The sequence below is a fragment of the Musca vetustissima genome, unplaced genomic scaffold, assembly GCF_032173495.1.
Source record: "Musca vetustissima isolate MV318-11 ecotype Yass unplaced genomic scaffold, APGP_CSIRO_Mvet_v1 utg77507, whole genome shotgun sequence".
Classification (NCBI taxonomy): domain Eukaryota; kingdom Metazoa; phylum Arthropoda; class Insecta; order Diptera; family Muscidae; genus Musca; species Musca vetustissima.
This window is the reverse complement of record NW_026888908.1, coordinates 23,252-42,169: the sequence shown is the minus strand read 5'-3', so window position 1 is coordinate 42,169 and position 18,918 is coordinate 23,252. Positions and strand designations below refer to the sequence as shown.

The 18,918-nt window shown below is 31.1% G+C and overlaps 1 protein-coding gene across 1 annotated transcript; it reads left to right on the top strand.

Moving 5' to 3' along the window:
- The first annotated feature begins 213 nt into the window (after positions 1-213).
- On the top strand, positions 214-16,840 carry LOC133336708 (homeobox protein araucan). Its single transcript, XM_061544989.1, has 5 exons — positions 214-274; positions 4,023-4,754; positions 11,822-11,925; positions 15,141-15,439; positions 15,829-16,840. Exons 1-5 carry the CDS (start codon positions 233-235, stop codon positions 16,770-16,772), a joined length of 2,121 nt encoding a protein of 706 aa, XP_061400973.1. The 5' UTR covers positions 214-232; the 3' UTR covers positions 16,773-16,840.
- The last annotated feature ends 2,078 nt before the right edge of the window (positions 16,841-18,918 follow it).

Genomic DNA, 18,918 nt, shown 5'->3' with positions numbered 1-18,918 from the left:
TAAAGTTAGCAAGAAAAATTACGAAAATACAAAATGTTGTTTTTATAACGTTCATCATTTGTTTTGTTTGCTAAATAAAATTAAAACAAAAGCAACGGTATCATCCTTGCCACAAAGGACCAGTGTAACTTAGAAAAGAAAAAAATAGTGTTTTTTGTTTTTTTGCAATCTACCAAAAAATTATTACAACAGTTTTGTTAACAACACAATTATATACATATTTACAAATTAAATGACAGTGCACAGTAATGACAGTGGTGTGTGTTTAGTAATGGTGTGTATATTTTGAAAATTTAAATTTATAGATTAAGAACTGTAAATAAATTTATTGAAAAGTTGACAATTAATGCAATATGGATATAAATTATGAAGGTATATATATATATATATATATATATATATATATTATGCGGCGAAAAATGTTTAACTCTACTATGTGTATTATGTAATACAAGCGAACTTCCATAAGTCGAATGTTCTTGAAGTCACAATGGTGGCAAATCATAATCCATTCTATAACCCGGGGCCCTCGTCGAAGTTTTTGTTTTTTGTTTGTTTGTTTTTTGGTATAATGGTGGTTCGAGTTATGGCAGATCGATTGTAGTTTAATATTTCCATTTGAATTCATGTTAATAATTAGGCCTCAATCTTGATATTTGTTTATGTGCAGGCTAAAAATTAGTTCTAAAAATAGAGCTGTTTGCAATAATATATTTAACAAAAAAATCACCCTCTTCGATTATTATCTATTAAAATATTCATTAATTATACAGCAAAACAGTTGTCACTATTTTTGGTATAATCCTTATCTAAATCTTGATATAAAACAAAATCAAAGACAAAAATATATTCAACAGTGACGTATTAATTTCAATTGCAAAGTTAGTCATATTTTTGGGGGAAAAATCCCCGAAAATGAAAATCACACCATTGCAAAAAAAAGTTCCTTTCACTTCAAGAGACTACACGTGAATAGTAAATGATAACGACAATGTTTGATTTCAATGATACAAGCCATGTCAATCTTTATCAAAGGCGGCGAACAATATTGGCTTCAATGGAATTTTATTTCTAGGAAAAAAAAGAGTTGAAAAAATTTAAATTATTTGTAAACGTTACGGGTTTTACAACAATTCCTTTTCAGTTTTATGGCATTTAAAAAATGTAATTTGAATATACATACATATTTCAACACTTGTGCTATACATATACATATTTACAAATCTATAGAAAAGAAATGAAAAAATAAAAAACATTTAGCAAATGGCCAATATGTCTTTTTTGTTTATTGTTGTCAGCACAACAAAATGGCGGAACTGTGAATTTGTCAATAAATTATGTATTTATCATATGAAACAAAGAAACAATGGTTAAATAACACTTTAAAAAATAACAATAACACACACACATTTACAAATATTTGTGTGTCCATGTTATTGCTGGGGGTTTGTGCAATTTTTTGTATTAGTTTTTTTTTTTTTGTTCGCTTGGCATTCGCAAACGCCCCATTTGTGTAGGTTGTTCTAATTTGATAAAAATTGGAAATAATTAAACTTGTTTTTCTGTCGTTATTGTTGTCCTTATCACATGCTTGTGCAATTTTTGTTTCTTCGACAACATGAGTTAAATTGTAATAGCGAGAAATTACTTTGTTGTTTGGCTACTGTTTTTTATTTTTATTATCTATAGATATGTATTGAAGACATAGCAGCAACAATAATATTCTATCTAACATCCAATGACATGTCTTTGCAATTCAATTTCATTCGATACTCTATGCGTAGTTGTTGTCAATCTCAAAAAAAAAAAAAAAAAAAAAAAAAATTGTTCTGTTTTTTTTTTCAACAACTATCAACAACATGATTGTCATGTTTGGCAACAGCAAAAATTGGATACAGTAGCATTTCAACATTGGAAATAGTTGTTGTTAACATTTTTTGTTTTGGTTTCACTATAATCGTTTTTTTTTATCAAATACCAAAACACAACATTACCTTACTCTAGTCCTGGTAATTTTGGTATTTATTTTGTTTTTTCGTAATTAAAATAGATACTAATTGTAAAAGGTTGCCAAAAAAATCTAGCAATTGACATTATTTTATGTTGGCAAATTAGTAAACCTAAGTTCAGAAAATCGTATAACAAATAAATTTAAAATTCAAAGAAAAATATTTTTCAAATTTTGGGCCGACATATTCGGGAGCCGAAAATGTTACCCAGTATGTAAGGGTCTAATTTTTGTTTTTTAAATTAAATTCTTCTATATATATATATATATATATATATGTAAAAAATTTTAATATTATAAATATACATAGGTCTATTTTTAAGGTATTATTCAATATAGGGCACCTGAGAGGAACCTCAGAGTCTTGAAATTGGTATTCTATTTTATTAGATGGTAAAATATAGGTTTATTTTTATATAAGCATATACAAGGCACCTCCTGATGGAGTGTATAGAAAGTTCGCCTGGACCTAATTTTACATGGTTTATAATTATTTGTTATATAAAATAGAATGTTGTTTTATAAAAGCAGAATAACAATCTCCCAGACGAATAGCAATTGCAAAAAAAAAAAAAAATCCAATATTTTTGAGATTTTTTTTTTAACATTAGCATTTTAATTTTTTCCAAAATCGCTTGCACCTAACATAACATCGTAATAACTTCTTTCATATATTCTTTTATCTACGCAAATTAAATGCTAGTTTGTTTTATTAACAAAAGGTGGGCGAAATATCCTTCCACCTTACTAATAACTATAGGAAAGAAATTCCATATATTTTTTAAAATGTTTTTCTTGAAAACACCTGCCTTTGAAATTTCCCAAAATCTCATTTAACTACCACGGTGGCAGACACAGTGTCTACTTCAAGTTTTTCAACTACTGTTTAATTATTTATTTAATTCATTATATCAATAAAATAGAATCTTGTATAAATACCACTACTACTGATAAAGACAGGGCAAATGGCCTTAAAATAAAATAAAAAAACGAAACGAATTATAACAAATCAATTCCCTTGGGGTATTGCCTTTCTTGCAACTAAAAAAAAATACCAAACACAAAAAAGGTTTGATGATGTGACACAAAATGTGTAACTGATTAATAATAAGGCGGCATTTTTTCTTTTTTGTTTTGGAAACTCTTTTTCGGTGTGTAAACATTTAGCGGCTGCTTGTACTGTGATTACACACACACACACACACCCAACTACGACCAAAAGGGTTTAAGTAAAAGAATTCGGCTTATCATAACAATCTGAGTATTGATTAAATATAAACAAAACGCCGGTGATTATTGTTAAAAAGAAATAGAATAGAAAACCTATACAACAAATGTCAAAAAAACTAGACCTAAAATCGAAGTTATAAAATTGTAACAACCAAAAAAAGAAAATCAAACCAATAAAACAATACTCTGATAACAATCACATAAAATGTAACTACTCTAGAAAAAAAAGTTGTCTTTCTACGCAGATGACACCGGTGTGGGGGGACACCATCATAATCAAGAAGTCAAATGGCTACTTATTACCTTTTTTTATATCGTTTATTGAAATCAAATATTTTCCGTCGCTTAACGTTGAGACCTCACACAAATGGACAACAATTCTTGTGTAATTTAAAATTATCGATGTCAATCTTTGATTTGAGTGTACAAAAGGGAGTCTCATGTTGTAACTGAGTTAATGTTTGTTGTAGTTGTTGGTTTGAGATTGTTGACATATGAACATGACGAGTCGGCGGTTTACATGAAACAAATGTAATGTAAATAAATAAAAAAATGAAATGTAAATAAACCACAATGTTGTTGTAATTGTCAGCGATTAAAACAATTGATAGTTGTAGAGTATTTATTTAAGTAGCTTTCAGCGGCTTTGTTATATTTTTCCGGCAAAAGAATCAATACAGTTTTGATATGCTTCCCATGATAAGCCTAGTGTAGTAGTTAATTAAAAAATATACGTTTTTATCTTTACCATAATAATATGTTTGTATATTTTCTCTTTTTGCAGAATGCCGTTTCAACTCGACCAAGCACATCACCCACCTCAGCGCAAACACCTCTGCATCAACAACAGCAGCAGCAAGCCTTGCAAACCCAACCCACAAATCTAAGCACATCAGCTTCCAACACAACAAGTCACAACGCCTCACATCATACGTCGGCGTCTTCATTGACACTTAACGCCACAGCTGTTGCCGCCGCCGCCGCTGCAGCAGCCGCTGCTGCCGTTGTTGCCGCCGTGCCGTCTTCAACCGCCTCTCTAACCACGCCCTCAGTTGCCAACGCAATGGCCGTTACCTCAACAGTACCGCCGGGCGCGCGTTCCATTTCCCCCGCCACACCATACAGTACATCGTCGTCGGTGTTATCGTCAACGGGACCCGGATCGGCTGCCGCTGGTCCACAACCACCACAAGCACCCACATCAGTATTACCCGGCCCTTTGGCGCCAGGTTCAACGGGCGCTGCACCGCCACCACCATTACCGGGTGCGCCTGGTTCCGCCGGTCCCGGTTCGGGTAATCGTTGCTGTGATACGGGTCGTACCATATATACCGATCCGGTTAGTGGCCAAACAATATGCTCCTGCCAATATGACATTTTAAATTATCAGAGATTAGCTGCCGCTGGCGGTTTAGTTGCTGGTCCCGGTGGTGTACCCATGGGTGTTTACCCTGAGGGTATGTCAGCGTATTTATCGGGTATGGGTGCTGAACAGCCGCCATTTTATGCAAATCCGGTAAGTTTTATTTATTTGTTTAATTTTACTTTTTCTATTAATTTATTAAAACAATGGGATTTGGCATTCATAGAAAATACGAAATTGTTCATATTTGTTATGCACAACTATTTTAATTTCTTTCACATACCAGAAGATTTAAGTGATTTTTTTTAGTTTTGGAACAAGTTTCATAAAAACTTGTTCATAAAATGTATGCATCATATTGCAATATTTCCATTTATTGGTTTTTTGCAAAAATGAGGTTCATAAAATCCATGAAAATTGTTCATAAATTATATAAACAAATAAATAGAATTAAATTTTCGATAGCAATTCTTGTGAGCACATCAGGAAAATGGCGGTTTATTCATTTATCATTCTTATTAATTGTATTGGGAAAATATGTTTCATAAAATCCATGTAAGTGTTCATAAAATATATGAAAAAAATAATTAAAGTCCACTTTACAATATTAATGTATGTGAACTCATCAGGAAAATGACTGGCATTCTTTATCTCATTGATATATTAATTGTTTAACCATACCCAAATTCAATCATTATCATTAAATTTTTTTCTTTTATTGAAAAACCAGTTTCTTTTCCATAACACAAACATCAAGCCACTGTTATATGGTAATAAAACTTAGCTTCAATCTCATGGCACAGAATTAGTGTTGAACAGAAAACAAAACAAAAAACACATTAAATACTAAATAGACAAATTTGCATAACAAATTATATGCAACAAAAAATGTATATGCTTTCAGAAAAGAAATGTAATAAAATTGAAATCAATAACTAAAATACAAAAATAAAAAAAAAATATTTCAATATTAAGCGAAAGGAATAAAATCTAAAAACTTAATATTAAAGAAAAATTGTTTTGCTTTGAAATCCAAAAAAGACGTCACATTTCGTTGTCATTTAATTGTTGTATTCGATCATTCAAACAAAAGCCATAATTAAAACAAATACTGTGATTTATGAATTAATTGGATTTGTATTTTAAATTGTGCAAAAAAAAAAAGAATCAATAACAAAAAAAATTGCTGTCAAATTTAAAGACAAATTTTTCGAACCAAAAATATTTGGAACACAATTTTTAGTTTTGAAATTTATTTTGAGTATAAAAATTTATATGTATTGGTTTCATTGGAAACCGTTAATGCAGGATGACACATGTTGTTCCTTTTTACAAAATTTTTCGTCTTAACCACTTAGACAAACAGCACGAGTCAAACACATGACCACAATTGTTTTCACTGAAAACTCTTAAGTGAAAACCAAGGAAAATTTGTTGTTAATTAGAAAAAAAAAATAGAAAATAGGGATACAAAATATTTTCGAAGAATTTTTTTGAGCATATAAAATCGCAAAAAAATGTTAGATAATTTCTATATGTAACCTACGTAATACCATAACTACGTCCTAAAGGATAATAATAATTTAATTGGGCGCCAATTTCTCTCAACTTTGTTTATCTTTATTGTATCTTATTTAAAACTGAATTTTATTGGGCGCCAAGTTCTCTCAAACCTTATGAAGTAAATCCGTACTATTTTTATAAGTTTTTGTAAAGCGACGGCTTAGAATTTTTCCTCACAGCTTACAAGGATTATTTTAAATTTATTTTAGGAAATTCTTAAAAAGAAACAATCATGTGGCCTTTGGGAAAATCATATAGGATAAAATCAACAACTTGTTCTGTTACTTCATTCATATCCTACCCTCCTTTACATTTTATGGCAGAACAATTTTTTTTTGGTTTTATGTAAATATTAGCTTGACAATTTTTTACCAAATGATTTTTTTCTTCCTCTTCTTGTATTTCTTTTCAATATTGACAAATCACTACTCACTATATTGACTGTTAAATAACACAGGGGAAAACTTTTTTGCCAAATATGGAAAGAAAAGGGAGCGTCATTTCATGTTCAAATGGTGGTTAGTTGTAATGTATGTATGAATGTACGTTGGGCGCCAACCATAACAACGTAACAATAAAAAATGAAAACAAAACAACGAACAATATGTCGAAAAAGGGAGGAGTTTCTGTTAAGGGTATGTTTTCATTAGGGTTTTTTTTGTATTATGGTTGATTCCAGGAAAAGCTCCCTTAAGGCCACAACAAAAAAATATAGATACATACAATGTGTTTATTACAGAGGCACCACGTAGACATAGATATTATGTTGATATTGTTTGTTCATCATGCAGAGGCAATTCAAGTGGTTTTTCTTTTCATTTTGTAATAGGAAAAAAAAGTTTATTTGCTTTGTTAACAAAAAAAGTTCACAGAACCACAGATATTGGCTATATTGTTGTTTTTGTATCACCATCAGGCGTTTTCTTTACTATTTTTTTTCTACTTAAGGGTTATGGCACATCTTAAAGTGTTGATAGAATTATGACAACGGCCAATACTCTACCAACTAGAAATGTCTATATTAACCAACAATATGGGGCGCCACATTCGAAAGCGTTAAGTGGTGTTTTCTTCGATTTTTTTTTACTTTTTGTATTGTTTTTTCCTCTTCTTGTATAAACTCCCAAAGAAAGTGTTAAAAAATAACATAATTTCCACACACGGAAAAAGAAACCAAAGCATGGGCACTTGAAGGCATATCCACAGCCACAGATGATCTTTAAGAATGTTTGCCCATAAACATAGACAGACGGACGGACAGATATTCAAGCAGTGAACCAGCCAGCCAGTCATCCACTTCACAGAATTCTAGGCCCTTGTAACAACACATGTGTTGCCTTTGGTATTGCTGCTGCTGCACATGCTGTCACCGCTTGTTGTGTTGACAAATTTATTAATAGGGCTTTAATATGGCAAAGGAAAACAAAAACAACCACAATAAATATTTAAATGAAAAATCTTCATCAAGGCAGCAATTCAAAAAAATACATTTCAATTGAAACAGACAGTTCCCATTGCCATATGGGGGTATTTTCCGAAATTATTTTCAAAAGACTAGGCCTTTCTCCCAATCCATGGGATGGATAATCATGGAGAATGAATGCCGGAAAAAATTGTTTAAAGACATTATTATTTTGTTGTTGTTGAGTTTTTCACTATCTTCCTCAATTCATTTATATCACCTATGTCGGCATTGTCACTTTGGAGTGACATATAATGTCAAAGAAATGACTTCTTTAAGTCTCTTTGACATTTTGATAATGATGTAGTGTGCCGCCGCCGTTGCCGCCACTGGATTGTTGGAGTGTGTCGTTGTTACAATTGCTGCTGCTGTTGATGTGTTAATGAAAAATTGTAACATTTCCAGGCGGAATGGAAATATTACATGCCTCCCCTCCACCACACACAAATTTGTGGGGCAACTGAAATTTTACAGTTTGCCTTTATTTCATTTCATTTTTTAAATGACTAATTATATGGTGGCATAAAACGGCGCAGAATGATTTATAATCGCCGGCAATGTCTATGAGGGTGGCAGTAGTGGGGGTGCTGGTGATGAGCTTAAGGCTGAATCCCGTCTGTGTGCCTCATGATATACAAATATTTATTATCCAAATTAATTAGTTATGAAGTGCCAGTGTCAACAGAATAGATACTTATCAAGCATATATTAAAGAAGTGTACGCGTTTTTTCTGGGGGTGGGGCAGCAGGGGTCGCCTAATGCTAGGATGAGGTGGGGATATTTAGATGAGCATAAAATTGAGTTATTAACTTTGAAATGCTTTGTTCATTTTTTAGAGGCTTGGTGAAAAAAAAAATGAAAATCCAATGCACATCAATTTTTGTCTCTTTTGGAGTGGGGAATTCGGAGAGTAGCATTTACTTTTTTGAAATACGGTCGAACGCCATAACTCGCAGCACCATTATTTCGAAAAGAAAAAACCTGAAAGATAAAGACATTGTTACAGCGATTATCTTAGATATCCTTAGGGACGTTCGACTGTAGCTTGATCCAAAATAATACATTAAAAGTGTTTGTTTTTCTCCAAACATTTAAATATTTTGGTTCAATATTTTTTTTTTTTTTTCATTTTTCCTGTTTATTCATTTTTTTTTAAATTAATGGTACTTGCCTTATGGCTATAATATTTTGTTAATAACGCCCATAAATATTAAAAAAAGAAACAAATAAAAAATATGAACATTTTAACCACTTTATCATTTGCACAAACCAGCTTCCGCTGCAATGTACAAAACATTTCGCATTTTTTTGTGAAATTCAATCGGTAGCAAATATCCATGATTTGCCCCCATGATTTAGATGGCTTGTTTGTATTCTTTCCAATCAATGCTAGCTGCCCGGCTGCCTTCCTGCCGGGAAAAGAAAATATAAGCAGAATTTATCACACCTTTTTCAATATAAATTTTCTGCTCAAGAGGCAACAACAACACAAAAAACACAACCAAACAGCAAAAGCATTTCAAAAGCTTGTACGTGCAACCTTAACTAAATGTCTGATATTAAATCTCAACAAGAACAACAACACCATTTGGAAAACAACACCATATACACAACAAACAATAAGAACGAACAACAACATCAGTGTTTAACACAATATTTACTGCAAAAACAGAAGTCATATCTTTGAGTTTTTTTTTCATTTTGGTTGTTGTTGTTGTTGAATGGGATACATGGTGGCAAGGAAATTGCGTACACGCAAGCCAAAAAAACGAACATGATTTTGATATCGTTAACAAAAAATCTGTAATCAACGAGCGAGAGAAATTATTTTTTTTTTCGTTCAATACTTGAATGGTGATAATGTGAAACGTTGTTGAAAATAAAATTTGAAATTTTTTCATTCAATATTTTCTTTTGTAAAATAGAAAGATAGATTGAAGGAGAGACAGAGAGAGAGAGAGATAGCAATATATTGCATAGCTGGCTTAAGTAATTTAAAAACGTTTAAATTCCTATAACCAAACACTTAGCCAAATATTGCAACAGAAACCAAACACTGTTTGTGTTGCTGGCCTAGACCACAGGCACAACATACACACAAACATACACACTTTAACATTTCCCCTATCATCTGCCTGGACATCAAGCTGTGAACACTTTACACTCTACATTTTGCCCGCCAGACATACAATTGAAAACAAAAAATGCAACAACAACAACGAATACTGCAATATTACCCGTATATCATAAAGGCCAGCCAGCTAGCTGATTGTTGATGTCTGCCGTCTGCAAACACCAGGGGAACTGTCGCTAACTGGAAAATGACATGGAAAATGTTTGTTTAATTTGTGTAACAATTGTCTAATGTTTTTTTTGCCATAAGAAAAGATCTACATAATAAGATATTACTACTTGTTTGTAACCACCATAAGAAATATTTTTAAAAATACAGCAACAAACAACACATATATTACATACATTTTGTGTGGACAGACAATGGAAATGTCTGGTCTGGTTGGGTTGGGATGTTGTGTTGTGAGACGTGTCTAAACGAGGATGCAAGTGTCCATGTCTGGGTCATCAAACCTAATATAATCATAATAGTAATAATAATAAAAATTGCGTACAAGGTTGAAGGTCCTCGTCTCGCTAGCGCGCTCTCTCCCTCTCTATGAATTTCATTAATGAAAATGCATAATGATAATTCAATTTTCAGTTTTCTGTAGAAAAACAAAGAATATGTTATGTCTTCGGCAAGACTTGTTGCAACGGCCTCGTTTAAGTTAGAGATTTTTATCATCTTCCTGTTTCAAATGAGACGTAGAAAAAACAAATCTTAAAGAATTATTTCCGTTTGAAAAATTGCCATAATAGAATGTCAATAAAAAAGTTTGCCGGTATATTCTTCCCAGAGAAGCTATAAATAAATTTTTTTACAAAAAATATTTTTTTTAACAATTTTCAAAAAAAAAAAAATCAAAACTTTTCAATTTTTATAAGAAAGAATTTTTATTTGTTTTAAATGTTGAAAATAGTAATAGTTGGGAGAAAATATTAAAAAAATATATATTTTAAACAATGATATGTTAGAGAATTTAATAATGCAATTGTATTGGATCCATTTTTAATAATTAAAATTTCAAAAAAGAATAAAAATGTCCAAAATAATTATTTCAAATTTTTAAATTTTTTAACAGTGAATTTTGAAAACTTCGCTATTAAAAATAGAAAAAAAGTAAGAACTAATCATTTCTTCTAAAATGCGAACTTCTAGTTTTATTATTATTATTATTTTTCAAAACTTTGAGGTCGATGCCAAATACTGATAGCTTAAAGAACGCATCCAAAGCTTAGCCTGAAGAGCAGAATATATAACAACAAAACCAACAACATCAAGAAAACGTGAGGCATCATCACAATATTATCTTGTTAAAAAAAAATAAATATTATGTACTAAAAAATTAGTCGTATTAATCTTTTGTTTTGCGTGAATTTCTTTGAATTGATTTGTACTGGAACGACGGAATCCAGTGTCCGTCAGTCTTATCATGAATTGTGTGTTATATATTTTTTTTTGTTCACACTTCTTGCTAGTAAAACAAAATACTATTGTATTTATATAATTAATAATAACTCAATACGCAAAAAATATTTTCTTGATTTTATTTGTTTTTTTGTTGTAGTTGTTGTTGCTGTTCATAATTACGTTTTAAAATTTATGAGCATCATCAGCATCTATCTCATGAATAAAAAAAAAAATATTTATATACAACATTTTTTTTTTATTATTATCAAAAAATAATGTTTAATTGTTCTGGCTAAGATTCCGCTGTCTGTCGCCGGCAAGCCATAAAAAATTAATAACATCTTACAATGTTGTTCTTTTCATTTAATTATTTGTTTAACATGATTTTTTTATAATTTAAGTTCAAGGTGATAACATTTCAGAAATTCCCAAAAAAAAACATCAGCATCTATGTCTGGGGAAAAAAATAATATTAATAAAACGGCAATTTCACAAATGTATATTTTTTCACAAAAAAAAAGAAAAAAAAAAATGAAATAAATAAATAATAAAATTCGGGCGCCAATTTCACAGTGCATATCAATTCCAGTATTTTTTAATTTATATTTTTTAATGCATTATTTATATTTTTAACATATATTAATTATTTTTTTTTTTTTTATTTTTAGGGTGGTTTGGATTTAAAAGAAAATTTAGTAGCCGGTGGTGCACCATGGCCCTATCCCTCAGTATATCATCCTTATGATGCAGCCTTTGGTTATCCATTTAATAGGTAAGTGTAAAAATAAAACAATCCAGATTCAATTTAAATTTATTTATAATATTAAGACTATGAAAGAAAATTTGGAATATTATTGTTTTTGTTTTCAAATTTCTTTCTATTTTATCCTGTGCGTTGTTTTGTTTTGGTTTCTGTATCAAATGATGACAAATAGTTTTATTAGAATTTATATATGTTATACATCGTGTATTATTTTTGGGGTGGTTTTTGAAGTTCATGGCTAGTGATTTTTATTCCAATTAACAATACATCACTTTGCTTTTAATGGTAACAACAAGTTTCATGTTAAGGAGAACAAGTGTAATCCCCAAAAAATGATAAATTATTGAAAGGAAATTTCACCCTTAGTAAAAAAGGAGAGAGCAAATGTAATTAGGGTATAAAATGAAGTACGAAGTTCTGATGATAAATAATTCAGAAGAGCATTTTTTTTTGAGAAATAATGCTAACAAAAAATCTTGTAAAATTGTTGCAACGATAAAATATAGAAAATATTCCAAAGTTCAAAGTAATTTGTATTGCCTTTAAGAAAGTTTGCTTATACAACAAAGCCTTTTTAGCAAGCAATTTCACCAGCCCCTTGATCTTCGCTATAAATGATTTCGACTGTATTCCATACAAATTGGGCCTTTCTTTTGTAGCCAAGAAAGAAATGTAGAGCAGTGGCGCCCAATTTAATATGTTTTGTGTAAAGTATTGAAAGATTTCCAAAAGGAAAAAATTGATTTTAAATTTACTATATTTTTATAAAAAAATTATGTATTTTTTAATTAGAATTTTGACTTGAAATTAAAAAAAATATATTTTTTCTTAATATTTTCTCTCCAAACTTACCAAACTTTCTCTTCTCTTTTGAGTGTAAAAAATTTCTAACTTTTTTTTTTAATTTCAAAACTCTTTGTTGAAGTCTCAACACGACTTGCACAATGTTCTTGCATTAGGCGCCCATTGCAATCTATGTTTATAGTCATAAAACCAAATGCACATACATATATTTGTTTTTTTTTTTTCTATTGCCCTTTAGAAATTCAAAACTAATTTCATATTCTAAACTCATATTAGAGATAGTTCGTGTTGAATTTCATTCATTTGAAGTGAAAATTGAATGAATGAAAATAAATACGAATTGGTATATTTATGATCAGTAACGGAGAGAAAATATTGTGAGAAAATTAAAAAAAAATACATACAAATGATAATAAAATTAAAAATTCAATAACGGAAGTCCAAGGCCAAATAATTGAAAACAATTAATATTAGATGGGCAATGAATTTTAATCGATGATAGTTAATTTCATTTGGGCGTATATCTGAAACATATTAATTGGCTACTGTTTTCTTCTATACTATTTAAAAATATAAAATGGAAAATTAAATTTATAAAAGAGCAAAAGAATTTAATTTAAAAAATAAAAAAAAAACAAACGGTTTTCTAATCTCACAAAAATACTATTTTAGAATTATTATATAAAATTGAAAATTAAATGAAAGAAAATCGAATTTAAAATGTGTATTCATATTAAAAAACGGTTTCCTATTTCATAAAAATACTATTTCAGATTTTTTTGTGAACCATAAATTAAAAAAAAATAATAATAATAATAATTGTTACCAATTACCATTGCTACAATGTTGACAATAAAACAGTGCATTAACACTTTTGCAAAACATGCAATTTTTTATCCGTTCGACCACTTAGGCATCCTCTGTCGATGTGACAATATGTTTTATCTACTTTTTACTAAGATCGATTTTGCTGTTTAATTGATGACAAAAGAGGTAAATGCGAGGGGAAAAACTTATGATCAACGACACTTACTTCCTTTGCTGGCAATTGCATTTTAAATAACAGTAATAATTTGTTGTTGATATTGTTGTTGTTGTTTAGCCTAAGCCAGGCGAGACACCGTTTGAGAAAATTGAATGTAAATATGAAAACGTTTATTCAATTTCCCAGCTTAAGAAGGCAATTAAACAATTTAAAACATCCCGTCACGTAGGCTGGGACAAAATAGCCAGACCTGCAGACAAACAGACAGCCAAACGGTAAAATGTCCAACAACAACAACACCATTAATAATGCAACAGCAAAGAAATTCAATTGGAGTTGAGTCATAATCAAAATCATAATCACTAGGGAAGAAGAAGTTGCAGGTGTTTATTATTATTTTTCTTTTTCATTTTGGCTTAAACCAATTTTAAGGCCTTTCACATAAAAGCAGACAGCCCTGGTAATCCCTCCCTTCCGATAAACTTCCTTTGAGAATTTTGTTTTAAGCAATTATTTGCATATGTCCATTTATGTTTTTGTTTCTTTTTGGCGAAAAATTGCAAATTTTTTGGTGGTGTTGTTTATTTTTTTTTGCTTGTGTCGGTATCTACTTACCCTTGTTATTTTGGGTTGTTGCTGTTTTTCATGTTCTTGGTGTGTGTGTGTGTAACAATAGCCAATTGTGGATATGTTGTGGAGTGTTCAATTGCTGATCCATTTTGCAACATAACCGAGTGACTATTGCGCCCACCATACCAACACCCATACCCCACCTCGGCAGCGCACTAAGAATGCCCATATTGTTTTGGGCATATCTGGAAGCCGCCTGCCTGTTGGCTATCAAACCAAAAGCCACATAATTGCTCTATAAAAATGACCACCAAACATACAAGCATGTGTTAACCCAGCAAAACAATAACAACGGCAACAACAATTCAGGGCAATATGCTGAAAACAATAACATAAATTAAAGCTTTATGGGATTGAATGATGACGATGATACTGAGAATACAGTACATGCACCCATACATGTGTACATATGTATATAAACGAAAAAAATTAAATAATGTTGCCATAACATGTTTTAATGGTAGGCAATTAAAATTTGCAACAACCTATAATTGTGTTAAAACAACAAATATTACAAAACACGTGGCGTTAATGACCGATCAAAAAGAAACAAAAAATGAATCACAAAAAATGTTTAAAAAATAAAAAATTACGCTCTTTTTTAGAATGCCAAATATTGCTTAACATTAGATGCATTTAAAATATATATATATATATATATATATATTTATTTATTTTTATAAAATAAAAATAGTTTTTAATTATTTGTATATTTGAAATATCCAACATTATTTTCTTATATTTATATACAATTATTTTTTATTTCCAAAATATTAATTTCCTTAACTTATTTTTATCATTTCAGTTATGGCATGGATTTGAATGGCGCCCGACGCAAAAATGCCACCCGTGAAACCACCTCAACGCTGAAAGCCTGGTTAAATGAACACAAAAAGAATCCTTATCCCACAAAGGGTGAGAAAATTATGTTGGCTATTATAACGAAAATGACATTGACCCAAGTGTCGACATGGTTCGCCAATGCCCGCCGAAGACTGAAGAAAGAAAACAAAATGACATGGGAGCCACGCAATCGTGTCGATGACGATGATTGCAATTTGGATGATGATGATCATAAAAGTACAGATGATAATGATGTATTAGGTAAGTTTAAGATCTTTTCTTTATATTAAATACTGCTCAAATTATTAAAGTATGTTCCACGGCCATTAGACAACAAATAAAAATATGGACTAATTAATTAAATTAAAAAAAAATATGTATCGCATTTGGCACTTACACAGTTTTAAAGTATTAAAGATTTGAGAATTTAAATAACAAAGAAAGTTTGATAACGGCATATTTTTAAATATATATTTTTTTATTTTGTGCTTTCGTTATCACATAATTAATAATTTCCCTACTTTTCATCCTAAAAAAAACTGTCTTGTTTTTTATTAATAAAAAGGTGGCCTTTTTATTTTTTATGTTGTACTCTTTTTTTATCAAATTATTAATTTCCCCCTTCTCGTTATGCTTTCCTCTCATTTTAGATGCCAAAGACTCTGGTTTGGGTTCGAACGAGGACAAAGACCATCGCATGCCCGGTGAGGGTAACAACAGCGAATGGTCCGGTTCACGACCCGGGTCTCCCAATGGATCACCCGATTTATACGATCGCCCTGGCATGATGCCAGGTGGTGGTCATCCCCTTTTCCATCCCGCCGCCTTACACCATTTCCGACCACCAACTGGTTCACCGCCGGACATTGCTGCCTACCATCATCATCAACAGCTTATACAACAACACCAACAGGCCCAACAAAACGCATTGCATGCAACAGCTGCAGGAGCTGCCAGCACAACAGCTAGTCTTGCGGCCAAGCCACGTATTTGGTCTTTGGCCGATATGGCCTCAAAGGATGCCAGCAATAAGGAGGGCGGTAACAAGGATAGTCCACCCGGTAGCGATCTACCACCCACACATCCAGCTTTCTACGGCCATCCTGGCCAACATCCTAGTCCGGGTAAAATTCTATCACCCCTGGCGGCGAGAATACCAAATTACTCGCCCTATGTGAGGCCAGATTTGTATCGTGGCTTCTATGGACCAGCCGCAGCAGCCGCCGCTCATTTGGGAGCACCCTCACAAGAATTTCTAGAACACCAAAGAACATTTGGAGCCAGTTTGGCTGCCCACAACGGTTTGGGCATGAATCCATTGCTGTGGAAGGCTGCCGTAACTGGAGCCGGTGGACCCCACTTCAATCCGCTAAGTTTAACCACCGGCCATCCCCACAACCCTGCCCATCAAGTGCCACCATCAGGAGCCTCGCCATCGGGTTCAAGTACCACATCCTCCATGGGATGTGATGTCGTACAAACTCCACCTTCCAGCCAGCCTAGTTCACATCATAATATTGGACCCATTTCCCACAATTCCAATTCATCCAGCTCTTCCTCAAATTCGGATAAATTATCACCAGGTAAACCATGACAATCACGTTCAGAATCGCCCACACCCACTTCCACTATACCAAATTCCACCTCCATGATAAATTTGGTCAATGGCAAGCCAAATAATAGTAATATTGTTACAACAACAACGTCGCCTCTCTCGGCGTTTCGTTCATTGATTGCGTTTCGTGAGCAACATTTACAGCAGCAGACACCCAAGCTGACATTGAGACCCTAAACAAGAGACACATAAATACCACAATGAAAAAAGTATATATTTCAGAAATATTTTGGACAATAATTAAAAATGTGATGTGAGAAAGATAAATAATAAAAAAAAACAACAAAAAGAAAATCATAAAAAGGAAAGGGCAGACGCCCAACCCTGTCTGTTGTTTGAAAACAATGGAAACCCTGAAACGCTTCAAGAGAGAAACTGCAGTCATGGAGAGACAGTCAACAACAAATTTGAGAAACTAAGGAAAAACACTTATGCAAACAGAGCTTATAGAGTAATTTACAAAGGAAAATACAGTTTTATTTTTCCGTTAATTTTTTCTTTTGATAATTTATCGTTGATTGAAATGTAAGGAGTTGCGGGAGAGCAAATGTATTAAATTGTAAATAATTGACACCTAACCAGAATTTATGGACATAAATTGATCTAAATTTAAATTTCTCCCAAATCTGGCTAAAGGTCACATATCAAAGTGAAGGCAATTAATTCTAGATATCTAGAATTTTATTGAGTGTAATTTTTTTTACATAATTCATAGGTTGTTTTTTATGTTTTAAGTTCAGTTTTTGTTTAGTTAACAATTCCTAAGAAAAAAAACAATATCTCCACAGATATATACACAATACATTAATATACACATATATATATACAACCAATTTGTTCCTGTATGATAATTTCTAAAGTAATCATTAAAAACAAACAAACAATGGCATAAATGCATTATTTTATTTATTTAAAACAAACGAAAAAAAAACTAAAGCACAAATTATGTTTTATTATATATACATACAATTTTACATATATATACATATATAGAAGAACCCTGAAAATCCCTAACTAATATCTAATTTGTTTTTTCAAGTGTAACGAGAAAATATTTTATGCAGACATTTATATAAATATTAGAGTTTATAATGTAAACATAAGTCGGCTGTAAAATCTGTAAATAGTATGAAATAAAAAAAAATTGAGAAATTTATTATTATGATTATGCATTATGAATAAACAAATATATTTTTTTTTTTTTGTAAAATGTAGTATTAATGAAATAAATCAGAATTATTTGCAAAATAAAACTAACAATAAATTAAATATAGTTTAAATAATAATGTAAGCTTAAAAAATGAAAAAGCAAATATTACCCCATAAATAAATTAAATAATAATAAAAAAAGCTGTTGCAAAATAAACAAAATAAAACAAAAAATTTGTATAATATTTATAAACCACAAAAAGTGTTTAGGCATTAAACAGAAAACCCGAAAAAAGACTAAATGGGGAAAGTAACAAAGGAAATTTTTAAAAAAAAAAATCACCGTGGGGGGAAATATATGAAAAGTGTAAGTAAATAAAATTTAATGATAAAATCTCGAATGAAAAATTGGATAAAACCGCACACAGAAAAATGGCAATGGATACAATAGTTCTAATAACACCAATATATACTCACATCAAGATATGGCACAAAACTCCACCCTTACATCCATATTCCTATTATATTATTTTTATTTTTTATTGATTCGAAAAAAATAATTATGGAGGTAAACATAATATTATCGATAACCAGGAAAGGCAGTTCATATAGTTTTTTGATGTCCTTATATTCAGGTTATATTCAGCTGTTAAAAAAAAACACATTTTCATGGCCAATATTCATATCCATTTGGTGAAATATCTTGAAAAAGGCTGGATGTCGACGTTATCCTTTATACACTTTTTCGTTTCACAATTTTCCCCCATCCCGGCACTAAGGCGAATAAAGTTCGTCATCGATTTTTCAAGCCATACCGCACAAAGGCAAGCTACTCTTGTTATAAATATTTCTTTAAAATGTGCTGGAGGTGTTTAAACTGGCATATTGGCATCAAAATGGTTTTCGAAATAGAAAATCTTCCTTGATAATATTAAATAATAATTTCGATTAATTATCCTAAAATTTAGAGTTGTTT